This window comes from Eschrichtius robustus, chromosome X (genome assembly GCF_028021215.1).
Source record: "Eschrichtius robustus isolate mEscRob2 chromosome X, mEscRob2.pri, whole genome shotgun sequence".
Taxonomy (NCBI): domain Eukaryota; kingdom Metazoa; phylum Chordata; class Mammalia; order Artiodactyla; family Eschrichtiidae; genus Eschrichtius; species Eschrichtius robustus.
Genome location: NC_090845.1, coordinates 89,272,094 through 89,297,612, shown reverse-complemented (window position 1 = coordinate 89,297,612; position 25,519 = coordinate 89,272,094). Strand labels below are relative to the sequence as shown.

The 25,519-nt window shown below is 41.2% G+C and overlaps 1 protein-coding gene across 1 annotated transcript; it reads right to left on the bottom strand.

Annotated features, from left to right (window-relative positions):
* Positions 1-4,877: 4,877 nt before the first annotated feature.
* TNMD (tenomodulin) lies at positions 4,878-20,973 on the bottom strand. Its single transcript, XM_068533600.1, has 7 exons — positions 20,926-20,973; positions 20,628-20,759; positions 11,444-11,584; positions 11,132-11,233; positions 7,773-7,926; positions 5,627-5,796; positions 4,878-5,149 (listed from the first exon to the last, which is right to left on the bottom strand). Exons 1-7 carry the CDS (start codon positions 20,971-20,973, stop codon positions 4,940-4,942), a joined length of 957 nt encoding a protein of 318 aa, XP_068389701.1. The 3' UTR covers positions 4,878-4,939.
* Positions 20,974-25,519: the final 4,546 nt, after the last annotated feature.

The window sequence follows — 25,519 nt, the reverse complement described above, 5'->3', positions numbered from 1 at the left end:
AAAGAGGTAAGTTCTCGGTCTCTGAGAGCATATGGAGAATTCTTGCTCTCCTGAATCCTTCCGGAAAAAAAAAATCTGTCTTATACTTTCTTAATTGTTTAGAGGGCACAGATTTTTTTCATTCCAAATATATTGTGAATGAATAGACAAGAGAGAGGATAACCTATCTGCCATGCCACGGTATCTAGCAGAGTGAAATGCTGGGTTCTTCCTATCTTGTTGATCATATTAGTGTAACAGTTACCCTAGATTGACATGGCCCTGATAGAAAGACACTCTCACAGAGAGAAGTAGTCTGGAGGAACAGGAAATGTAAAAGGTCAACCACAAGCCATTCTGATTTGAACAGGATATGATTTAGTATAACCAAAACATCAAAAGCTATTATTGGGAACATGGGGGATTTACATCACGGTGGTACACCAGACAGATACACAGGGCTAGAGCAACATTGCTGTGAAGAGGCAACCCCTACCCCAAGGGATGGATTTCAGTGGACACAGTGAATTTGTGGGTCAACATGCCACTTGGGCCCCTTTGCAAAATAAACAAGCTCAAGTCCCTGTGTTCTATTTGTAGCTAGTCACATTGCTGCATTTTACCCTCTGCTTCAGCAGCTCAACCATAACTAGGGCCTGGACTCTAAATCCCCTACCTTTGGCAAATGTCTTGTTCTTGGCTCACTGATGATTGATATGAGTATGAGCTTGAATTGTGTTTTAGTAGCCAACATCTCTGTAAGACCAGCAGAAACACTGCTGTCAGTGGAAAGTTCAGAATGGCAAATGATAGCACCAGCAGGGAAGGATAAATATAAACAATATATTCATATAACTGTTAGAGTTCATCTCAGCACTATGGACTCGCTGGTGTTTATTTGTTTGTTTTGGTTGAGGGATTTATTGTGGCTTGGTTGGTTTCCCGTGGTTCAATGCGCCTCTATCTTTCTGAGCCTCTTTAGCAAGGACAATAGGTTCGAGTGTCAAATAAGTGCGTGGAAGAAACAACAGGCAAATGGGACCCAAATATCAAAGCAGTACGTATTCAAGTGACTACTCACTCATTAGGCTACAAATGCCAGAGTTGATTATTGATCTGAATTGCAGTCCTTGGGTAAGTAGCTTTCAGGCAAATTAATTAAAGATACCAGAGGAGATTTAGAAGCAGGATTTTTGAATGAGCCACGGACAATAATTTTTGTGTGTACATTCATACCTGGTTTTTAATATGGAGCCACTTTTCTTTCTTGTTAGGGGACAGCATGTTGTCAGCAAAATTAAGCCATGGAATGAAACTTCTTCAAAAAAGGAAAGCCAAAATGAAATCATTTTTTAAGGGTATAAATAAAATAGATCCACGCATTTCCTGACAGCCTGAATGAGAAGGTCCATATTTATCTCAGTAAGCTTTCAGCGTTAGACTTTAGGAGCCAAAGTGACAGTTTTGGGCTCAGCCAGACAGTGAGCCTTATATATAAAGACTCAAAATAGATTTCCTTTGCCCCTAGTCCTGCCAAAGAGCCATTTTAGGTGTGCAGGAAGGCACTGAGCACACTAATGCATGGTGCCCTTCTGCTGAGTGGGAGCAATGGATAGCTTCACCTCACCTGACTCGTCTTGATTGGAATTTAGACTCCCAAAGAATCTGAAAGGTGATATGATAGTTCCTGTGATTTCACAGCAGATGTGTTTTTTGCCTTTTTTTTTTCTTTTTTATACATGGAGTCATTGAAAATTGAGAAAAAAATGCAAAAAGCCTGCATCTGTATAAAGGAAATAGATAATTGAGCTGTGGGCCATCATCGATGCTTTTGATCATTCTGGGATTAGAGGAATTCTTCATACTTGTAGAAACAGACTGTGTCAAAAGATAAGAAGTACAAAAATGGATTTAAGTAAGATAAGAACTTTCATCCTAAATTTCAACAGAACTCAAGGCCAAGTTTTTGTAATGACATTCTGAAGAGCCTTGTAGCTGTGCTCTCTTTTTCTTCTACCTTCTTCCTTCTTCCTTCTCTTCTTTATCATTTCTTGCTTTCAACGAAAAAATTAAAGACCACTTACATGCTTTTGATACTGTGCTGGGTTCTGGACAGAGCAAAATGGGAGAGAATATGGGCCCTTTTTAGAAAAGAACTTGCAGGTTAAACTCATATGTAAATGGTATGTGCGTTGAGTGATATATTAACTTACACAGGCATAGAATAAAGTAGAGAAGACTGAGGTTTCATGTTTAGGTAAAAGGAAAATGGGATTTTTAAATCTCTTCCAATTAGTGAGAGAAGACTCTGTAAAGGAGGTGGGATGACTGCACAAATAGAGCATGAAGCTAATGTACCTGAGATAAGCAAAGGGGGAGGGGAGGGTAGTGGGAAGATAAAAGGGATGTGGGATGGTGGTTAAGGGTGGTTTGAGGAAGGACTATTTGATTGCAGGTGAGGCCCGATCTTTAATGTAGTAAGTACCTATTATGGACTTTCAGGGAAGGAAATGGCATTCATAAAATCTATAAGTGAAAAATCAACCTTGTGTAAAAGCATTTATTCTCGCTTCAGTCTGTAGCCTGGGAACTTCAGCAGGGAGGAGGTTGTAACACCTGTGCGAAGAAATAACCTGTGGCCTGGACCAGAGCATAAATTGAGGGGTGGTTTAAGAGGGCAAGCTGGAAGTATTTGGTGAGCGACTGGAGTGGAGGATAGGGATACATTAAAACTACTGCAGGGTCTCCGGCCTGGGAGGTCGGAGCTCCTCTGGCATCATTCCTTGTGATGAGAGGCTGGCCTTAGGGAAGGGTGGTGGAAGGAACAGAGGAAACTCTAGCTTCAGTGGGGTGGGTCTGAGGGAAGTATAAGACATGATATAAGGAGGCTATCCGCGCATGCCTTGAATAAGGGGCAAAAGTCTATGATGGGAGAGCAATACCATACTTTCTTCTTGTTCAACCTGGCCTAGGCCTATATGAAGTGACAGACTCATGTGTTTGGGTTTGTTTGCTTGCTGTTTTGGTTTCTTTTTTCCTAAGTGTGAGATGATTTGAATTTTTTTTTTTTAGCATGTCCTTGTGTTTTCTTTTGAAATTCATGGTCTGCTTCATTAAGGGGATCCACATTTTCCCAGTGTGAAATTATGTGGTGGTCAAGGTATCGCATTTGAACAAGAAATGCTTCCTGAATTAATGTGAGTAGGAACCTTTAGCCCTCACATGTGATAGGAAAACTTCTATAATTCTTGTGTGTGTGTGTGTGTGTGTGCGCACACACATGTATATAGCATGCCATATACAACTGTAGTTGTGTATAAGTTTCTGTATATGGGCTTGTATACTTGGGCATCTTATTTTTCTTGGGCAATAAGGAGTATGCCTTCTACTTCATTTGTATACCCTACAGAGCATAGTATACATAGTACAATGTAGACTGCATCAAATTGAGTGTCTCAGGAACTTAAAATTATTGGCCAATCTTAAAAACCAATGTTAAAAATGAAAAATTTATTTAAAAATGATAGAGAACATCGTAAAGTCATACAACCTCAACTTAATCTCCTACCTTTTACAGTTTTCTATTTCAACTACAAATTAATGCCCATTATGATAAATGAAGTATTCCAAAATTTTCAGATGTCTTTTAAATCATGAATAAAAAAAGAAAATATTTTCAGTGACGTTGCATTGTTAGATATATTTCATTGTGCACTCATCCTGTGAAAATTGGTAATCTAAGTATGGCATGTATGTTAATTATGAATTAATGACTGGCTAATCTTAACTCAGCCTTGGGCAAATCTGCTTCTATTTGCTTCCTCAACTGTTCAGTGGGGGATAATGACTCCTGGCCCACAGGCATCTCGAAGATTTTACTCTTTGAAAATGGAAAGTGCCAGACAGATATTTTCATGACACAATAACTTTGAAATTGAGCAATGAAGGGGCTACCTTCCAATGAAACTAGAAGGGGTGACAGATGGGTATAACAAGAATTTTGAAACTAGAACTGGCTGGGACTCCAAGTTTAACATTACCCTCTAACCGCTTCTTCTCTCTGCTTTGCCCCTTTTCCTATTCCCAAGCAAAGTATCAGGTGATCAATAACTAGGCCTTACCCTTCTTTTAAGAAAGTGCCATGCTGCTAGTTTCTTGTGGTTTTGGAGGAAAAACAAAATCCCGTTTGACTCCTCACTTCAGTAATGTCCTATAATGCCTGTTTCGGTGAATGATATTTATGGGTCCCCATTTTCCAGGTTATTGCCCTGGAAAGTTATGTAACCAGACACTGATCTAAAAGAGAAGTCATACCTGAAGTTTACGAAGTAATGAATTTGTCCAAAGTTGAGTTCTTGTTCACAGGAGGAGAGCCTGGGACCCTTTTTGCTAGGTTAGCTTTCTCCTTTGCTGAGTCTGAGCACTTAGAATACTTTAGTGTTGGCCTGCTGTGACTCACTGCCTGTCCAGTGGCTTAAGAGATGCTTAAGCAAGTCCACAATATGTCTCTCAGATAATTAAGCACTGGGGTATGCACAAAAGGGCACATTTATTTATGCATCAGTTATGGGGTCATTTTATCATCGGCCCCTATTTCCACTTTCTCAATACAGCCTAGTAAAATACAGTATTTGAGAATCCTTATGCTTTGCCCTTTCCTACTCCCTAAACCTGACGAAATGCAAGTTTTCATTGTTGTCTTCCACGTGAGACGGATCTGCTCCATTTCAGTTGCAGGGAATATTCTTAACAAACACTTACCCAGTGTGTTCAGCAGCAATCAGGCCATTGATGATGATGTAGAAGTTTATTAGAACATGAAGAGAAGAATTACCTACAAGTAATTCCGGAGTACTGGCTACCAGGAGCCAAAAGCCTCATAGGCAGAAATTCATCGAATAGCATGCATTTATTATATGTTGGCTGCCAGAAGTTTAAGCACTCGAGCTCAGACTTGCTACTAAACCCTCCCCAGCATGCGGGCCACCCACCAGTTGCAAGGCATGATGACACGACAGATAACCCGCCCTCCTTGGTAGCAGTATGGATACGGGTAGTAACCTAGTAAAGGTTCACAGACGCGGCGGCAGTAGCGGTTGCCTCGACGGCAGTAAATACAACAATAACCTCTCTCATCCAGCATGGGGTCGAATTCTATTCCATTTTCAGTCTGAAAGAAGAAGAAGCCAGTGTTGGAGGGGGCAGGTTCACTAGGAAGAGGTCTACCAAGCAGGGGAGGAGTATAAGACTATAGGAGTTGGGGACTGGTGAGCAATTAATTTCCTGAGCCTGATCTTGGAGATACATCAATGGATTAGATCAAGACTGATTTTATTTTTTTTAATTAAAAAAATTTTAGAACAACTTTATTGAGGTATAGTTGATTTACAATGTGTTAATTTTTGCTGTACAGCAAAGTGATTCAGTTATACATATATTCTTTTTCATATTCCTTTCCATTATTGTATATTACAGGATATTGACAAGATTAATTTTGAACGAGTCTTCTAGGGATTCCAAGCTTCTTAAATACTTTTTCCTTAAAACAATGACCATTATCCTTTCAGTGACTTTGATCTGAGGGGTAGTGAGTTTTGTGAGGGCTCTTTGTTTTTCCTCTAACAAGAAAAACGTGAACAGAACTCACATAGTCATTGATTGGGAGTTCTTCCTCGCTTGCTGCTTGTCTGGCGTGACGGGTCTTCTCCACCTTCACCTGAGGGACCACCCACTGCTCATTTTGTTCAATGCCTTTTTTTTCATTGGTAGGAAAGTGAAGGTCTTCACCATCCTCCTCAAAGTCTTGTAACTCTGAAACTAAGGTAATAAACACAAAGTTGTGATACAACTGCTTTGCTTGGGGAACTAGCATTTGGGGATAGAGATTTTCATTGTGTCTTCTCACTGCCATCATCTAGGCATGAATGAACCACTTTTCCAAGCTCCTGAAGCTGATATCTTACGGAGATCTTCCAAAAGAAATTTGACCATTCCCATGTACATAGACTTCTTTGCTCTTTTGGCATCACTTACTGCTTTGCCTTATTAGCTTATTAAATTAAAAACTGAGGGCAGGGGACTTTGGTGTCTCCTACAATGATTTTATTCATGGCAGGTGCTCAGTAAATATTTTTTTGGTTGCCTGATTTTTTTTAAAAATTATTTATTTATTTTTAATTTATGGCTGTGTTAGGTCTTCGTTTCCGCGCGAGGGCTCTCTCCAGCTGCGGCAAGCGGGGACCACTCTTCATCGCGGCGCGCAGGCCCCTCACTGTCGCGGCGCGCAGGCCCCTCACTGTCGCGGCCTCCCTTGTTGGGGAGCACAGGCTCCAGACGCGCAGGCTCAGTAACTGTGGCTCACGGGCCCAGTCGCTCCGCGGCATGTGGGACCCTCCCAGACCAGGGCTCGAACCCGTGTCCCCTGCGCCGGCAGGCAGACCCTCAACCACCGCGCCACCAGGGAAGCCCTGGTTGCCTGATTTGATTCAGTGCCCTCTGTTCTCCTTCCTCATCCCTTCTCTTTCCTGAAATTTTAAACTTGGTATTTAGAAATTATCTTAGATTTACAGAAGAGTTGCAAAGATAGTACAGAGTTTCTGTATACCTTTCACCCAATTTCCCCTAACGTTAGCATCTTACATAACCACGGTACAATGATCAAAACTAAGAAATTAGCACTGGTACGATACAATTAACTAAACTACAGACTTTATTCAGATTTCATCATGATTTCCACTAACGTCCTTTAGGAGAAGAATGTTGAAGAAGAAGTTGTAGTAATTGCACTTAGTTGTTTTTTTTTTTTTGCTGGTTGGGTCTTTGTTGCTGCGAGTGGGCTTTCTCTAGTTGTGGGGAGCAGGGGCTATTCTTCATTGCAGTGCGGGGACTTCTCACTGTGGTGGCTTCTCTTGTTGAGGAGCACAGGCTCTAGGCACGTGGGCTTCAGTAGTTGCAGCACTTGGACTCAGTAGTTGTGGCTCGCAGGCTTAGTTGCTCCGCAGCATGTGGGATCTTCCCGGACCAGGGAGTGAACCCGTGTCCCCTGCATTGTCAGGCGGATTCTTAACCACTGCACCACCAGTGAAGTCCCTAGTTGCCTTTTTTTTAAGGCCAAAGAGTACCAATAGATGCCTGCATTGGTTAGAGCATTCTCTCTTGGGAAATGTAGTAATCTATGCTGTCCAGAATGAGGGAGGCCAAATTCTATACTAGCTGGGCAGAATAAGATGTCCAGGGACTTTGCCCTCTCTACGGGCTGACTGGAAGTTGAGAGCTGGAGTCTTTCACTCCGGACCTTTAGCACCCAATTACTTTTATACTGATTCCTAAAATAGCCACACAGAAATTTGTATTGCAGTGACTGTCCTATCATCCGGGGAGGATGCCACCATTTGATATAGAAAATCCTTCCTGAGACAACAGAGCATTGTTTTGGCTCTTCTCTCCTCTGTTCTTGGGTTGGGCACACAGTGGTTTGAGCCATAGTCTGGTAGCCCGACTGCAATGAATATAGATGTGCAAAGAGAGACAGATTAGCTTTTCGCTATCACTACTCACATTAGGGTGGCGTTACCTTTGCTGGGATATTTAAAAGCCTGTCAGCATTAACTTATCTGATTTATAACTTGGCTGTGAAAAATTCCCTCCTCACTGGCAGTCAGCATATACGGTTTCATGTAAGAAGATATAAGCTGATCATTTGTTTTCCCAGAAGTGTAGTCTCTGAATGCTGGGAACATTAACCTGTTACTGACTTTGGAAAACAGAGGAGGAGGAGGAGAAGGAGGCCATACCTGCTATTAGAGTGGGATTGATCCAATACATGGTCACATTATCACAAATCTCCAGAATTTTGGAATTTTTAAGAAAGTCTCGGTTTTCAATAGGCTTTTCTGCTGGGACCCAAATCACTGACTGTTCAAAGAAAGTTGTGGTAATTTCTTCATTCTGAGAGAAGAAAGTAGTTCAGGGTGGGGATAGGCAGAGAAATTAATAAAATGAGTGAGACATTATGGGATCCTGGAAAATACCATATTTCGAGTCTGAATAATAATTCCAGTCCCAGAACTCCCAGTGAAGTAGATGCCCTTGGGAGAGTTAACAACTGGTCCCTCCCTCTCCCGTCTAACAGTAGGGCTGCTCACTGAAACTGGAGCCTTCTCTGCTATCATTTCTCTTAAAGTCAGGAAGGCTTTCCATCATTTTCTGGGCCTCCCACTGGGCCATGTATGTTTTAATTTGGGCTTCTGGAACCCTGAGTGATTTACATTTGTTTTCTTTCTTTTAAATGGATATTGTGAGTGCCTGCCTTGTTTTAGGTTTACGACTAGGATGGCAAGCCGAATTTGATCTCAAGCTGAAAAACACTCCTGTAATCCAAATTGGTGAAATCACTTAAGTAGCAACAGAACCTAATATTTTGGTTTCACAAGATTGTGTGTTAATGGTATAGTTGTAGTACCAAAGATACTTTGTTTCAAAGTCAGGTCTAACTTGTGACTTCACTGGCCTTGCTACTATTTTACTCCTTTCATTCTAGATACTTAGAATTTGTCTCACAGAATGTTTTTTGTTTAGGTAGCCTCTCTTATATTGTCAAGAATGCCCCCTTCTCTTCTGTTTCTAGTGTTGGAAGTAGTTGTCTTGTATACCTAGCTCTTAGTCATTTGTCTCCTGGGCTTTGACATTTTTTCCCCTACTCTTAATAAGGCTTTTCCTTTTCTCCTTTGTTTTTTTCTAGCTTTATGATTTCAGTGTTTTTATTCTTTGAAATATGGCTTTGTAATTTTTTCTCCTAGTCACTTAAAACTCTCATCTTAGCTCCTTTGCCCTTGAGTCTGTAAAGACTTGGGATGCATTGAAAGGGACTGTATAAAATGAGGTTGGTACGTTGACTAGCTTTGTTAGCAAAATCAGGGCTATTTATATACCTGCTCTGCATGTTTAACATGTACAAAGTATGGATACAGTTGTGAGGGAAGTGCAGAATAAGAGGGTTTTTGTCATTCAGGACCACAAATTTGTCTCGTAAAAAAAATCTGTAGCCTGAACAAAAAAAAATAGGATTTTCTTGAAGATAAAGCAATTTCACTATCATGAGATGAATACTTGTGTTATTTAGACAATCTGACAATATTAACTGAAGAATAAATTAGGGCCAAAATGAGACAGTATGGGCCTTTGCCTTTAACTTTTTTTTTTTTTTTTTGGCCATGCCGCATGTGGGATCTTAGCCCTCCTGCAGTGGAAGCACGGAGTCTTAACCACTGGACTGCCACAGAAGTCCCAGCCTTTAACTTTTGCAGAAAAATAAATCTTGTTGTGTCAGTTCGGGAAGTCATTGCTGGCTGGCCCTACTCAAATGCTTACATTATTTTCTGTAAAAAGCAGCATATGATATTGGATATAATAGCTTTTTATCTTCTTGATTCTCCTTTCATCTTACTTTTGCCCCCTGTAGTAATCCCTAATATCCTGGAAGTTGTTCTGTTCCTCAGATGCATCCAAATTAGGCTTATTTAAAAGAAAAAAATCTCCAAAACTTTTCACTTGCCATCGACCTTGGGAGCAGAGCATCGTCTTTGGGGGAAATCTTCTTTTTCTTAGAAATTCTAGGAACCAGGGTCTGTAACTTCTCTGGACATGAGGAGACTAATATCATGTCTGTGGGAGCCAGTGACAACCCTGAGACTTGGGTAATGGAAAGAAAAAAGTGATCCCCACATCACCTCACCCCCCAAAATAAGAAAAGTAAAAGAAAAAGATAAATGAGTAGATGAGAATTAACATGGAGAGAGTTGGGCAGGAGAAAAGTGAAAAAGAACCTGGGAGAGACAGAAGAAAATGAAAGAGGTATTTACAGTATATAGAGTGGCCACTGTGCCTTTGGCATAATGTCAGTTTAGATTTGCCAGTTAAACACTAAAACAAACCAACCCAACCCAATATTTGTTTCTTCTGACTACAGTGGAGGTATGCTGTCATAGATAGCAGCATACCATAATTACAGTCAGGATATCAGGGAAAAATTAAGTCTCCTGGGCCTTACCGATGGCTGTATTTTAGGCAATAATCCTCCATCTCCCACTAGGCCTATAGCGGCCATTCAGCAGTTGCACTGGTGCCCTAGGTCAGGGGTCCCCAACCCCTGGGCCTGTTAGGAACCCGGCTGCACAGCAGGAGGTGAGCGGCAGGCGAGAGAGCAAAGCTTCATCCATCGCTCGCATTACCGCCTGAACCATCCCCTGTCCCCGGGCCGTGGAAAAATTGTCTTCCACGAAACCGGTCCCTGGTGCCAAAAATGTTGCGGACCGCTGCCCTAGGTTACCTCACCATGGCCTGGGAGTGTGCTTTCAGAGAATTTGTATTATACTGTAGTTCTCACCTTCTTTACTTTTGTCTTTCCTAGTGATATGTTAAAGGTGGATTATTCCATTAGCAGCCCAGCATAAAATGGTAAGGTGAGTGAACTGAAATCTCCTTTTATTTAATTTTTAATTTTTGATTGAAGTATAGTTGGTTTACAATGTTGTGTTAGTTTCAGGTATACAGCAAAGTGATTCAGTTATATTTTATATATACACATGTATATATATATTCTGTTTCAGATTCTTTTTCCCTATAGGTTATTACAAGATATTGAGTAGAGTTCCCTGTGCTATACAGTAGGTCCTTGTTGGTCATCTATTTTATATATAGTAGTGTTGAACTAAAATCTTTAGAATAGGTGAATGTTACAGTGTGACAAAAGTGGCAAGGATCCAGGTGGCCTTGGGGCTTTTATTCAGGACTTTATCTTTGGCAGGATTGGTTTTGCTCCTCCGGCTCACCCCTCTTACCAGAAATCTTTGGTTTGGAAGCAAATGTACATAATGGTTACCCGGGTATAAAAGTACAGCGTTGGACTTAAAAGCATGAACTTTAGGTTTGTTGAAAGGCCTGAGTTCAAGATCCCAATCTGCTCTGCGCTAGCTGTGTAACCTTGGACAAGTCACTTTTTGGTCTGCATCTGAAAATGAGGATGATAATAGTACCTATCTATAGGGTTGTTGTGAGAATCAAATGAGGGTAAAGCATTTAGTACAATGTCTGACACAGAGTTAGCCCCCAATAAATTATGGCTTTTACTATTACTATTATTTTTCTTACATACCTCATCTATTTCTTCCTCTGGTTCAGAAAATTCAGGAATCACTTTAATCTGAGTTTTGATGAAGCATTTTTGAAGACCTACAAAGTAAATGCCAGTGTATCCCTATAAAACAGACAAAAAATAACAAAACTTCCTGAAATAGCCACAATTAATGAGTTTCATGGTTTGTCAGGGCCCCAGGCTGGCAAAATTTGAATTCAAAGGGAAAGCTTTGTCTTATAAATTAAATGGAGGCTACAGGCTATTTTTAACTTGACTCAAATGTTCTAATATTTTAAGTGGGAAGCTTTAGGGGGAAAATATCCAACTTACATTTTTAAAGTCATGTACTTCCAATGTTTCATCAGTGCCATTTCCACTTCTGAATATTTCAGTTCTGGTCACGGGATCAATTTCCATGTAAATCTTCTTCTTCTCTCCGTTGCTGTAGAAAGTGTGCTCCATGTCATATGTCTGGGAGAACAGAGGAAAACAAGCTCTAAGATACTCAGTATGTCCCTTCATAAGACACTTTAATTGGGTAATATCTGGGATACCTTCTTTTTCCGGAGCCTTTGTAGAGAGGTGCCATCTCAGCAGCTTGGCGTTGGGAATTCTCTGAGACTCGAGATTAAAGTGAGGTGTTTTTTGGCACTGGAGCTGATATGGGGATCCCTTCAGAGCCAGTATTTTGTATGCAAGCCAAGTTGCTGAACTAATTACTAAGAATTCCAACAGTTTTCTTGGCAGCCTTGACTAAATAGCAAATGATATTTTGCAAAGCAGCCTGTAAGGTGTTTTCCACTTGTGGTAAGCAGAGGAATCACCAAAAACCTATACTGCTTCTTTAAACTACCACTTCCCTTTCTAAGTACTCAGTAGTCACCCACTTACTCCCTGTGAAATTCACTAGGGCTGAGAAAGAGATTTGAGCAGATTTAGAATGTTTAGGCCTTGCTCTTTATCTTATCCATCCAGGGATTTAATATTGTCTCAACAGTCTTGGATCTGTACTTTTTAGACTCTGAAGACTCTGAAGACCATTCTCTTTGGTGAATATTAGATAATCGTCTTACCCTGACCACAATTGCTTCCTTTTGTCCTTTAAGCTCCAGGAAACATTTACTGCCTTCCCCTAACCTTTTCTGTTATGGGCTAACCAAATTCATTCAGTTGATTCCTGATTTTTCTTTTCCAAACCCGATTCAGCTGACTTCAAGTTCTCCAGATTCTCCTGCATATAGAATTCAACAGCTGTGAATTGTAATATGCACTATGTAATATGGAGTCTCTCAAGAAGATCGCCTTGGCAAAGCTGCATATCAGGTTGCTCTTGAGTAGTTGAAACAAAACCCCAGACTCTCTCCTACCCTCTAAAGGAGACAATTTTTCTAAGGACCAAAAGGACCAGTCCCATAGAGTATCCCAGTCTATTAATAAGCCCATTACTTATAACCGAGGACATGTTTATAGCTAGAAGCAAATAAGTAACCTAAAGGAATTTGTTACCTGTCACAAACCAGGCCAGACCTGATGGTGCCATGTGGAAGTCTATCTTATCCCTGTTGTTAGGAGGCCTTTGGCTATCGAGTTTCTTCATTCTCATTTTTCCTTATGAAAAACATTTGGTAAACTAAAAGCCTGAAAAAGCAAGTCATCTACAGAGCCATTTTTGCTTTCTAATGATACTGTTTCCAGTGGCAGTCTTGTATTGCTTGTGCTGGGTTGGGTTGTTTTTTAATGTCTGCCGGTATCTGTGACTGAATGTTAGTGTAACCTGGTCAAATTTTCCCCACCTCAAGTAGAAAAACAAATGGGAAGGGTTTGTAGAAGCAATATTACTTCAAGTGTGAAAAGTTGATGTAGCCGCTGAATAGGAAAACAAGAGACAATGTCATTTACCTCTTTGCTGCCCTACAGTGCCTTGGGCATGGTCAGAGCTGAAGTATATGTTGAATACCTTTTCCCCACCAAGGGCAAATTCTCATCTTCCTAAAGAGAGATTTTGAGCATTGGCAAGGTCTTTTAAGAGACCATATTTTAAAAGGGGAAGGAAAACAGTATTTAGAACTTTCCAGCAACTGCAGAGTTAACACAGCAAGTCTGGCCTGCTTTGTGACAGGTAGAAAATTTCTTTAGACTTGTTATTTGCTTCTAGTTATAAATTTGTCCTCAGTTCCAGCTCTGCAGCCAGCTTGAGAAACTTCTACCTATGGCAACAAATTGAGCTCTCAGTGGGCCTGACCTAAGTAGAGGAGAGAGGCATCTACTTCAGATCCAGCCTTGTCAGATCTCCCAACAGGGTGGAATTTCTTTAGAAATACTATCCATTGTTGAGACAAATGTCGACAGCCCTAGTCATTGGGGGTGGGGTGGGGTGTTTGTTTCATCAGTAGCACAACTGATGGATTATTGCACGGAAAAATGAGGTTAGAGACTAGGGGATGTTGGAACACTGCCTACCTGGGCAAAAGAGAAAATACAGGCTGTATTTTCAATCATTGGTAGAAGACTATGGAACCATACTGGTGACATTTAGGATTTCAGTGTACTTCTGTGGAATGAGTTTTCCTGCACTGTTGGCAATGCACTTCACTTGGACACCTTGCTAGATGAAAACTATTGGAAACTGCCAAGCTCAGCAGATCTTGATTATTTTCAGCATTCTTTCAAAGAGGTTTTTTTTTTTTTTTGGTAGGGGAGGAGGGGTCCATTCTGATTGTATTTATTCACTAGCATATTGCCTTTTTGTTAGTAATGGTAGTGGGATCAGAATGACTTCATTTATATGTAAAATCTGGGTGGGGGGTAGGGAGCTATATATTCACTCAGATTGAATTCCACTATCAAAGGTGCCCTTTTGGAACAGACTGTCCTTTGTCTAGGAAGATGATGCCGGTGGCCCACTTTGGACTGCTTAGGGATGGGTTTGAGCAAATCCAGACATACTGTCTGGTCCGGGTCCCTGTGGAGCACATTGCCTGGGTAATGGCTATGCAAGCTTCACTGGCCCATATGAAGACTGAGCTCATGCCTTTGGCTTCAGAAGTACTTTTCTGTCTACTAAGCTTACTGGCTCAGGGGCTGAGGGTCTTTCTGGAGATGAGGGAATAAATGGTTTTGTCCACTCCAGGTGCAAACTAAAGCAGAGAAGGATGACCGGTCTGAGAGAAGTGTGAGTGGGCTCCCAGTAGTTCATCTCAGACTGCCTCCAACTCAGCTTTATTCCAGGAAGGACAGAGCAGGGAGAGAGTATGGTGAGAAGTACACTTCCACCAAATCGGCACATTAGGGCAAGTTAATCTTTGGTGTTTCTAGCTTCCCTTTTCTGTTCTTTTTATATCCTGCCCTCTTTGTACCTTCCTAGCCCTTCCTCCTCTTCCCATCTCCCTCTATTCCTCTGTCTCCTGTCCAGACATCTAGGAATCTCATGGTGCTTCAGGTACCTTATATCAAAGAAGAAATCAATCTGACAACTGATCTCACACTAAGGTATTAGTGATGGGTGTTTGTCTGTTAAAAAAAACTGAGTGCAATACTTAACTCAAAGGAATGAATTACTAATGGTGGTTTTTAAGCACAGTGGCACCAGGAATAAGAGATATATTAAGGGCAAGGGCATCTTTCCAGCAGCACTCAAATGGGCTCCCACTCCATCCACACATAAGGCTGGTCTCAACTATGAGGGACCAGAACACTGGCGTTGGACAGGGAAACCAATGGGATGGAATATGACTCAGAAGTGAAACGAGATAGATACGTGGTGAACCCCAAGGAGTGAGGGATGTAAGAAGACCACACTGACAAAACGTGGAGAGAACACAAACTCACTTCTCTTCCCTGCTCAGGAATTCTTTCCTCAGTCCAGTTAAATTCTCCACTCAGGCAGCAAATGAGCCCTAACATCCTGCTTTCACAGTTTGCTGTGTTTTCTGGCCTCAATTTGTGACAGTCTCTGAGATCAGAAAAGAAAGATTTTTATAAAAAGTAAAGCTGCCTCAGACCTCAGTGTGATGGTTCTGTTTCGGGGCAGGTAGCTTTAACTTGTCCTGAAAGGGATTTGAGGACATTTGCCTTAGGTTTGTTTTTTGAAGCCTATGATTAATCTAGCTGTTCTTCTCTCCACCTTCATTTCTTACTGTCTGTTTATGAGGTACACTCTCCAAAGGTGAAATACATGCTCATAATAGCTGGCTAGCAGGTGTTAGGCTGGAAGGAAAGGAAGGGAATGCATTGTACTATATTATTACCAACCTAGCCTGTGGGAATTAAAGGGCCTCTGGGTATTTCTTTAACCAGCACAGAGCAGACACATTGTTTCTTATGCAAAGTTGGAGTCCTGCATCTTCAATCACCAGTTCTCAGTCCTGAAAAAAACTGGCATAGGCAGCACAGACATTCCTCTTTTTCAAAAAGAAAAAAACCCCATTTCTTTCATGTCGAACAGCGGTCCCCAACCTTTTTGGCACCAGGGACCGGTTTCGTGGAAGACAATTTTTCCACGGACCAGGGGTGGGGGGAGGATGGTCCAGGCGGTAATTTGGGCGATGGGGAGAAGCAGAGGAAGCTTCGCTGGCGCCCTGCTGCTCAACTCCTGCTGTGCCGCCCGGTTCCTAACAGGATGCGGACCAGTACCTGCTGGAGGTTGGGGAGCCCTGATCTAGATCCTCAAGCTGGCTTGGAAGTTTCTTCCTACCCACTACCCTCACCACTCCTTGTTCTTAAATGCAGCTGAAGAATAGTGAAAAGACTCTCTAGACCAGGTTCTAGCCTTAGCCTCAACTCTGCCACTTACAAGCTGTGTGACTTTGGACAAGTCACCAAGTGTCTCTGGAGGCTCAGTTCCCATCTTTATCTCTCACCCATTGCCCAATGCAATGTTGAAGAGTTGACAAAATCAATTTTTTAAAAAATTGAAATGTAGTTGATTTACAATGTTGTGTTAGTTTCTGGTGTACAGCAAAATGATTCGGTTATCCATATATATAAAATATATAATAATATATATATTCTTTTTCAGATTCTTTTCCCTTATAGGTTATTATAAGATATTGAATATGGTTCCCTGTGCTATACAGTAGGTCCTTGTTGTTTATCTATTTTATATATAGTGGTTCGACAGAATCAATTCTGTTCAGGTTTGGCTAACACCTGTCAGGTTGAACCGTTGGACTGCTACTACCTGTTGATTTCCTGGGCCGCTTTCCCCACAGTAGCCCCAATCCCTCTCTCAGCCACTGAAGGACAGCTCCCTTTGAAGACCTAGGTTTTTTCTGGCTGGTACCAAGTAAGTTGCCCAGCAAATGCCTTAGGAGAATGAAGAGACTGAATACGAATGTGCCCCTAGTAGCCGGAGTCCTACTCTACATAATCCATGCTGCCCCTTGGCAGCCGGGACCAAGAGCTAGCCCGTGACAGTGGCTGGACAAGGGTGGACTTTGCTCTTGAAATGGTTTGAGAGGAAAATAAAATGAAGTCTTTTAAAAAACGCTGACGTGGCACCATCTGGTGAAGCTCAGTCCCCCTGCTAAAGAGATTTCAGCTCCATCTCCATCTCTTCCCTTGAGGGGATGAAATGCTTCTCCAGACCCACATTTTACCCATCAAACTGCTGTGTAGGAAAGCCCAGAGAACTCGGGGAAGAAAGTTGTATCCCCCGTGTGCCTAGAGGGGGAGTGAAGAAAGTTGGTCTCTGGCCAACTTAAAGAAATAGGCACAGGAAAGCCCGATCCAGACTTAGCAGGAAAGTGCTTTTTCTGAGCAAAAGATTTTCAGCCTAGAGTGCTGTTGGGCTTGCAGTCTTGAGTAAAACTCTTTTAATGGTCATCTGCAGTTGAGGTGAGGGGGAGGCCAGATGGATGCCCACCTATCCTACCCCTTCTCATCTCATCCTGGTAGTATGCAGAAGTTGAGGAGACATCCCCAGGAATCTGCGGATTGCTGTGTGGGCTTTAGGACTTAGCCTTTCCAAATAGCCCTAAAGTCACCAGGAGGTTCCTATATATGGCAGGAAGGGCAGCATTTCATTAATTTAATTTATGATTCTTCTGCCTCATTCTACAAAGGATTGGAAGGGATAGGCTACAAGGTCTGTGTTACATCTATCAACTGTTGGTTTAAAGGCTAGAATTTTTCTGACTTGTTTTCTCTATGTTGGATGAATTAGCTGGGGAGTTGATTTCTGATGGTTTCAGGTTCAATGTGTAATACAGGGAGCTTTAAGCAGGAATGTTTCTCTTGGGAATCTTCTTCAAAGACGTCTGGGCAGTCACTGCCTGGAAGTGGAGCCTTGTCATGCTCTTTCAAAATCTCCGGGACTGAATCGGCCCTCTGCTTGGTTGAGAAAGCTGAATACAGAACTCGAGGGACTGGCTTTCATTCAGCTCAAGTGGCTTCTATATGTGGCTGTGGGTTGGGGATCTGCAGCCTGTAAGGGAGTGCAACAGCTCTCCCAAAGTTAGTCTTCCTTGTTTCATTTTATTTTCATCCCTTTCTCTCTCCCTATCTCCCTCTCTCCCTCTCTCTCTCTCCCTTTCTCTCTCTCTCTCTCTCTCTCTCTCTCTCTCTCTCTCTCTCTCTCTCTCTCGTGTGTGTGTGTGCTCATGCCTGAGATGTGTGAGGAGAGGGAGTCCATCACGGCTTACTCCCTGTTTTAGATCAAGAATCTGGATATTTTGTCCACACCAAGGTGGGAGGTAATAGAAGGAGGAGGGGGGAAATTACTGGCATGGAAATGTCAACACCAGATGTGGAATGTTAAATAAACACTTAATTATAAACAGATGTCAAAAAGCAAAATAAAAAGGATGTGTGGCGGAGGCTAGAGGAGCAAATGCTAAGAACTTGGAGAAAGTCCCGGGATGCCAAACACGTCACTGTCGTCCATAAGCTCAGCAGTATCACCGGTTCTCTCCACCAAGGGCCCCAAGAGTCCCCACAGGTCCCACAGGCTTGTAAAGGAAAGTCCAGAAGAGCCTGGGTTTTAATCTGCTAACTGCTGTTTCTTGCCAGGCCATACTCTTTAGGGGAGCCTCTTTAATTTGTGCAAGATGCCTGGATCCTTTTCCTCTGCAAATCTTCTTCCAAGACCAATCTGACTACTCTTCACTTCCCAGCAATCATAAGTCAGCTCCGAGGCAGGCTTATTGGCAGCCTTAGCCATTGGAAACAACAGATGTTCCCTGGGGCTTTTTGTCTGGGAACTAAAGGCAGTGGGCTTAGTGGAGCATCCACATGTCCAGCTGGTTCCTCAGTTTGCAATGGACCCAGCCTGGGTTGTGGGGAAGGCCGGGACTTAAATATCAAAGGCAATAAATTGTAACTCCCCACTGGAACAGAGAACAAACAACCTTTGTTCATGGTGGAAAAACTTGCCCCAGGAGACACCTATTTATCATCTTTTACCAGATTACTTTGTAATGATTTTGTTCATTTCTGAGAATCCCTTTGCTAAAAATCACATCCCAAGACGGGTTACTTCTTGAGAGATTTGGTTCTTGATAAACTTTATTTGGTAGCATACCTCACCTCTTCTGTGCATGCAGTGACTAGGCTTTACATTTGGTTTGAGGAGTCACAGGATTGCTCCTTATAATGCATTAAAAAATGAACTGGAGTGAGAAGCAAAGACGATATAATACAGAAGCAGAGGCAACCATGGGCTCTGTTAGTGAGCTTGGCACCTTGCTAGATAAAAGCAAGGTCCCCACCTAGTCATTTATAGTTGCACCGAGACAAATAGCATTGTAAGTTTAGAAAAACACATAAACTTTTTCAAAATAGAATTTGCAATTCCAATGGCTAAAATAAAACTAGAAAAACCATCTGGCCCCATGTTTAGGCAGACATGTATGGGTGCTCAGAAGGGCTAGCTACCTACTACACCCAGCTAAGAACATTATGGCCATGGAGGATGAAAGGGTTTATTCTCCTCTAACCCATCTGTAATTGTCAAGAGGATCCAAGATTCAATTTGTGGGACAGCATGTTACCTTGGGAATTAGCTAAGTAATAGCAGAATTGGATTGGTATGCATCTTGGCACTCTTATTCATTTGTTGTTTCTTTCCTGATCTCAATTGGTTTGCCCACCTTGCTAGTCTGAATATAGGTGGCTTCTCTAGAAAGACATGTGAACAGTAAGCAGTTCAGAAGCAGAGAGCAGTGAGAGAGATAAGAGAAAGGGCTAACTATAGGCAATGGATGACGCGTGAAATCCTTTCTGGAACAAGGTATAAATAAGAAAGCAAGTAAACAAAGTTTGCTATTCATTCTCCCTCTGACTTAAACTTGATAAGGTAGCCTCTAGTACTAAGTGAAAGTGGGTATGGCAGCAGAGATGAAGAATCCAAAGGTGGCTATGCCTTACTTCTCTGTTTTCTTTTGGACACTTGTCCACTTGATTTTCTATTTTCTACACTTCCTCACCCCCTGCCTCTCCTTCCTCATTGATCCATATTCTTTCCTCTCTGCTCCTATCACTCCTTTGGCCCCTAATGGTTCATCCCAATCCATTATCTTCTTGTATTTTATCCTCCCTCCTGGATTTTTGCCTTTCCCTTCCTACGTCTGTTATCAAATAGAAATGAGCATCCCATGACAACAAATTAATAACAATGGTAGCAACAACAGCATCCCACATGCAGAGAGAAAAATGTGGCAAAGCCAGAAAACCATCTTCACAGTTTATAGCTTGTACATTTATTAATTCTCTTTCAAATGGAAATTGTTGGCATGAAGGGACTATGATTTTCTTTGGGTCACATCTAAACTTAGCCACTGTGTGTGAGCCTGGGAGTAACAATAACACTAAGGTACACTAATATCAACTACAATGGCCAGCCAAGCTTCACCAAATAACCATAGTATCAGAAGCATTATGAGATATCTGTGATTAATGACTTAGTGTCACTTTTCTACCTTGTAGCATTACTATTTCAGTGGGACACCAACGACTGTGGCTCGTGAGAAGCTGAAAAGCTCTAGGTTTCTCGGTTTTCTTTTTTGAGTCACAAATAAACATGAATTCAGGTATGAGAATTGCTCCTTCTGAAAAGGAGTTTGCTGCCTGTCCTCACAGCAGATGCATTAAGTCAGAAACATAATCCCTGAAAATCCTTTGCTGCCATTTCTCGTGGTTTCTTCTCATGTGGTAGTATAATTACTTTTCCATCAGTTTCTGCCCAGATAACTGAAAGAAAGATGGAAAGTATTTTTTCTTACAGTAAAAAGTTTGCTTCTGTGAGGAATCTTAACTCCTTATAAAAGCATTATAAAAGAATGGGTAATTCTACATCTTATCATTACTAACCAAAATGCAGAAAACATATTTTTCCTTTACCAAAATAATTAGGCAAAAAAGAGAGAGCAAACCTTGACTGCGTTTTTCATACCACCAAAAAATATACACAAAAGGAACTTAATGACTTTCATTTTCAGAGTAATATACATGTCAAGCACTAATTAGATTCAATCAAACTCAAAACAGAAACACTGGATAATAAAGTGCATTTACTCACTTTTTTGGGTGTCTCAGGCCAGAAGTGCTTGCCCCCCCAAAACAGGACAATTAGAGTTAGGGCGAGGATACCGAACACCAGTCCACAAATCTTAAGTGATTTACATATCTTCTTGGATTTAGAAGCTTCTGCCTAAGCAAGGAACAGAGAGAATAAAACAATACACAATAGCCCTTAAAATTGCAAGCCATAGTTCAAAGTCACTTGATTTCACTTTTTAATGTTCATATTGTAATATGATAAATCTGTGAAACCATGCTTCTGCTCAAAAGGGAATAAAAGATATGAATCAACTTACATTTAGAATGTGACAGTCCTCACAGTTCTCTGGAGGATTCTTTGCCATGGTCTCTCAGCACACAGCACTCTTTCCCTGCTTTGAGAGGACTAGGAGACCACTGCTGAGGTGGAGTTGCAAGTGAGTCGGCTAACAGATGCCAGAGGAGAAGCTGAATTTATATGGCTCAAATATGTCATACCAGAGCCTGAGGGAGCCCAGGGGGCTCCTGTGCTGCGATTTGTTACATAGATATACCCATATATGTATATAACTTCTGTGCACAGAATTCCATCCAGAATGGCAAAGACAGAATGTTATAATGAAAACTATTGTCCTGGGGGTTGGTTTGGAAGGGGATCAAGCCTAGGACACATTGAAATGATTTTTCACTATGAACTTAAAATATCAGTGGCAACACACACTGCACACTCCAGAAATAAGCAAACAAAACAAAAGGAATGAAGTTCTAATTTCAATTCCATCTGCTCTAACAAATATTTATTGCAGGCACTGCACTTGGTGTAGGAGATTCAGGAATGAATAAGGTAGTGCCTTCTTCACTATGTTAAAGCTCTTTGAGGACTGAGATCAATAGGTAGTCAACTAATTATAATCAGAAACAAGATTTAAAAGGTTAATTATACGTTTTCTTTTTCTCTTCATTCTCTCTCTCTGATTATTTTCCTTTCCTAGGCTCTCTTCCTCAATCTGTTCCTTAATGTTGATATTCCTTATGGTTCTATCTTTGATGATCTTCTCATTCTATATATACACTTCTTGGATGATCTCATCCACTCCCACAGTTTAAAATATCACCTATATATCAATGATGTCCAAATATTTATCTATAACTCCACTGTCTTTTGAATTTCAAAGCCATTTGAATATCTCTACCTCGATGGACCTCAGGAATCTCAAAACTCAACATGTCCCACATGAAACTCTTCTTCTTTTCACAACCCCTTCCCCCAATCTACTTTCTTTCCCATATTCTTAATCTTGCTTGGTGGCTGAATTAGTTTGCTAGGGCTGCCATGACACAACAGAAATTTATATTCTCACAGCTCTGGAGGCTAGAAGTCCAAGATCAGGGTTGGTTTCTTCTGAGGCCTCTCTCCTTGCCTTGTAGATGGCTTTCCTCATGTTCACATGGTATTCCCCTTCTATGCATGTATACGCCCTAATCTCCTCTTCTTATAAGGGCACCAGTCATATTGGATTAGGGCCTATCTGTACGACTTTATTTTTCCTTAATTACCCCTCTAATGGCCCTATCTCCAAATACAGTCACATTAAAAAATAATGGGCATGAGGACTTCAACATATGAATTTGGGTGGATGGGTGGGGCACAATTCAGTCCGTAACAGTGGAACCATTATTCACCCAGCCTTCAAAACCAGAAACCTGTGGTTTGTCCTAGACTCTCCTCTCTTTGTCACATTCCCTTATCCAATCAGTGACCAGGTATTTTTGATTCTAAATTCTTACATCTGTCAAAGCCATTCTTTTCTCCCTATATTGACTTTTAAAGCCTTAGTTTAGGTTGTCATCTTCTCTGATGAGTCTCAAGTCCATATCTCTAACCCAGGCTGCTCTTAGGGCTCCAGATCCATGGGTCTATCTAACCTGCTAGACATCCCCATTTGGATATCCTAGAGGTACCTCAAATACCACATGTTCCAAATGGAATTAATTATCTCTCCTTCCAGATATACTCTTCTTTCTACATTATCTCTCTCACTAAATGGCATGATGATCAGTTTCTTGAATAGAAACCTCCAAATGATCCTTGATTTCTTCCTCTCTTGCCTATTTAGGCCTCCATGCCTAATCAATTATTAAATCCAGTCAATTTTGCCTCTGAATTATCTTCCCAATCTTATTCTCTCTATCCTCAAGTTCCACTGTCTTAGTTGAGGTTCTCATAGTTACTTTTAGTGTTGCAATAGAGTCCTAACAGGTTTTCTTGCCTCCAATCCACTTCCTTCAAGATGATCTTTTCTAGGACTCAAATCTGGGGATAATCTCTTCCCTGATTAAAATCCTTCTGTGTCTATTCATTGTCTATTAAATCAAAGCTACTTATGGTGACCTCATAGGCACTTCATGGTCTGGACTCTGCCTAATCCCTCCAAGCCTTGATTTTGGACAATTTCCTCCATAGAGATGGAGCCAACTGGGTGTCTTAGCTGGGCAGAGCCATGGAGCGTGTATGTGGGACTTCATCCACATCCTAATATCTTGAAGAAAAATAATTTTCTAACTGTTGCTGACATGATCATGCATGAAATTGATTATGGAAGTTATGAACTATAAATCATGGTTCTATTTGTTCTACAATTCTTTGGCCAACTTTAAAAAAAGAAAAAGAAAGCTATGAGAGCAGTCTTATGAAGAAACCCATGTTTATTGTGTTAGATGGTACCTCCTCAACAATGTTACTCACACTATGCTTCCAATGCCTTCCTTACACCTTATGCTTTAGTGATTCTGAGCACCCTCTGCTATTTTACTCTACAGGGCACTTTCACATGCTATATTCTTTGCTTGGGTTTCCCTTCCTCCCCTTGTCTACCTGAAAATTCTCATTTAGCCTTCAAAATACTGCCTAGATGTTACCAGCTCCTGAAAGACTTCCCTGATCTCATCTCTGCCGTGTTTTTCTTCTGAGAAGACTTTGAGATCCTTTAAAACATGCCTCATTTGTTAAAAAGATTGAGTTAAAATAGAGGTCAAATCAATATGCCATGGAAGCATAGAAGGAGGAGTGATGAAATCTGTTTCAGGAGAGCAAGGAAAATGGCAGAAAGCACTCAAAATTTCAGTAGATTGTTCGTTTATTAGCAATCTATGTGGCAAGCACTTTTATAGGGGCTAGATATATATTTAGTAGTGGACAAGACCAACACAGTCCCTGATATTATAGAGCTCAGAGGCTAGTTGGGGAGACATAAGTTAAACTAAAAGCAAAAAATCCTGTAATAAATAAAAATATATAAATTATGAAACATGGTAAGAAGGAAATGTTTAAGGTGTTATGAAAGCACCTAAATTGGATTGGGGGAGGGAGTGGTCAGGGCAGTCCATGCTAAGGAGATGTCCCTTAAGCTCAGACCTAAATAATGAGTAGAAGTTAGCCAGTGTAGAGTGGGAAAAGATTATTCCAGGCACAGGGACCAGCACGTGCAAGTACCCTGAAGCAGAAAAGAGGTTGTGTTTGGAGAGTAAAAGGAAAGTCAGTGTGGTGATAATATAGTGAATGAGGAGGAGAGTTGCTTGAGATAAGGCTGAAGAGGTAGGCAGGGACCATATCATACAAGATTGTATCTATTAGGACTGTTTTGGGCTGCATGTAACAGAAACCAAGTTATGGTGGTTTAACAAAGTAAGAGGTTTATTTTTCTGACATAAAGGAGCCTCAGAGTCAGCAGTTCAGGACTCATACAAGTTTCAGGACCCAAGCATCCATCTTTTTGTTCTATGATCCTTTGAGCATGGCTTCCATCTTCATGCTTCCAAGGTGGCTGTTTTACCTCCAGGCAGCAAAAGGAGAGAATGAAAAGGGCAAAAGACATGTGACAGCTAAGTCTGTCTCTTTCCATCAGGAAAGTAACAGTTTTCCTGGAAGCCCTATCCTGCTGATTTCCACTTATCTATTAGTTAGAACTGGGTTGGATGGCCGCCCCTAACTATAATGTAGTATGAGGAGGTTTTATTTTCAACTCAGCCTATTACTACTCCTAAAAGAATCCTGGTTTTATTATAGAAGGGGAAACATATTGGGTAGGCAGTTTGCAGTCTCTGCCACAAAGGGTGAGGGGTTTCTTAGTTTATTCTAAGAACAGAGGGAATTCATTGAAGGGTTTTAAGCAGGGGAGATACACAGTTCCTTTTATGTTTATTAGCATCTCTCCAGCTGTTGTGAGAAGGGTGAATTGTAAGGGAGCAAGAATTTTTAAAGGTTGACCAGTTAGAAAGTAACTGCAAGAGATTATGGTGGCTTGGATTAAGGAAGTGGTAGTGGAGATGGAGAGAAGTAGACAGATTTGGGAGGTATACTGTAGAGGTAGCATGTACTTGGTGATAAATTGGATACACAGGGTGAGAGAAAGGGAGGAATAAAAAAATGATTCACGTATTTCTGGTTTGTGCATTTGGGTGGAGAGTGGTGCTGTTCACTGGGATTAGGAAACATGGAAGACCAGTTTGGGGTGATGAGTATGGACATGTTGAATTTGAGCTGTTTATGAAACATGCAAGAGGAGATGTCTTGTTGGCAGTTGAACATATGTGTCTGGAACTCAGAAGACAGGCCCTGGAGTGGATATAGAGATTTGGGAGCCACTTGCCTGTGGATGGTATTCAAAGCTATGGGAGTTGATGACATGGTCTAGAGAATGAGTGCAGAATAGAAGGAGAAAAAAGCTCAAGACTGACCACTGGGGAATCTTCAAGAGTTATTTATTTAAAAATATACTTTTAGAATGGTTTTCACATTTTTATTAAAAAATACATACTCATTATAAAATAAGCAAGCAATATAGAGAAGTGCAAAAAAGAGGGAGAAAATACCTCCAAACCTGCACTAACCAGAAATAACCATTATTGTGC

What these genes read in the sequence shown, in the direction of transcription:
- TNMD (XM_068533600.1), bottom strand. Translation starts at nt 20,973, where the DNA reads ATGGCAAAGAATCCTCCAGAGAACTGTGAGGACTGTCACATTCTAAAT. An exon ending in CAGAGGAAGAAATAGATGAG is followed by an intron (nt 7,927 to 11,131) that starts GTATGTAAGAAA and finishes TTCTTCTCTCAG; the next exon opens with AATGAAGAAATTACCACAAC. An exon ending in CAATCCCACTCTAATAGCAG is followed by an intron (nt 5,797 to 7,772) that starts GTATGGCCTCCT and finishes TTATTACCTTAG; the next exon opens with TTTCAGAGTTACAAGACTTT.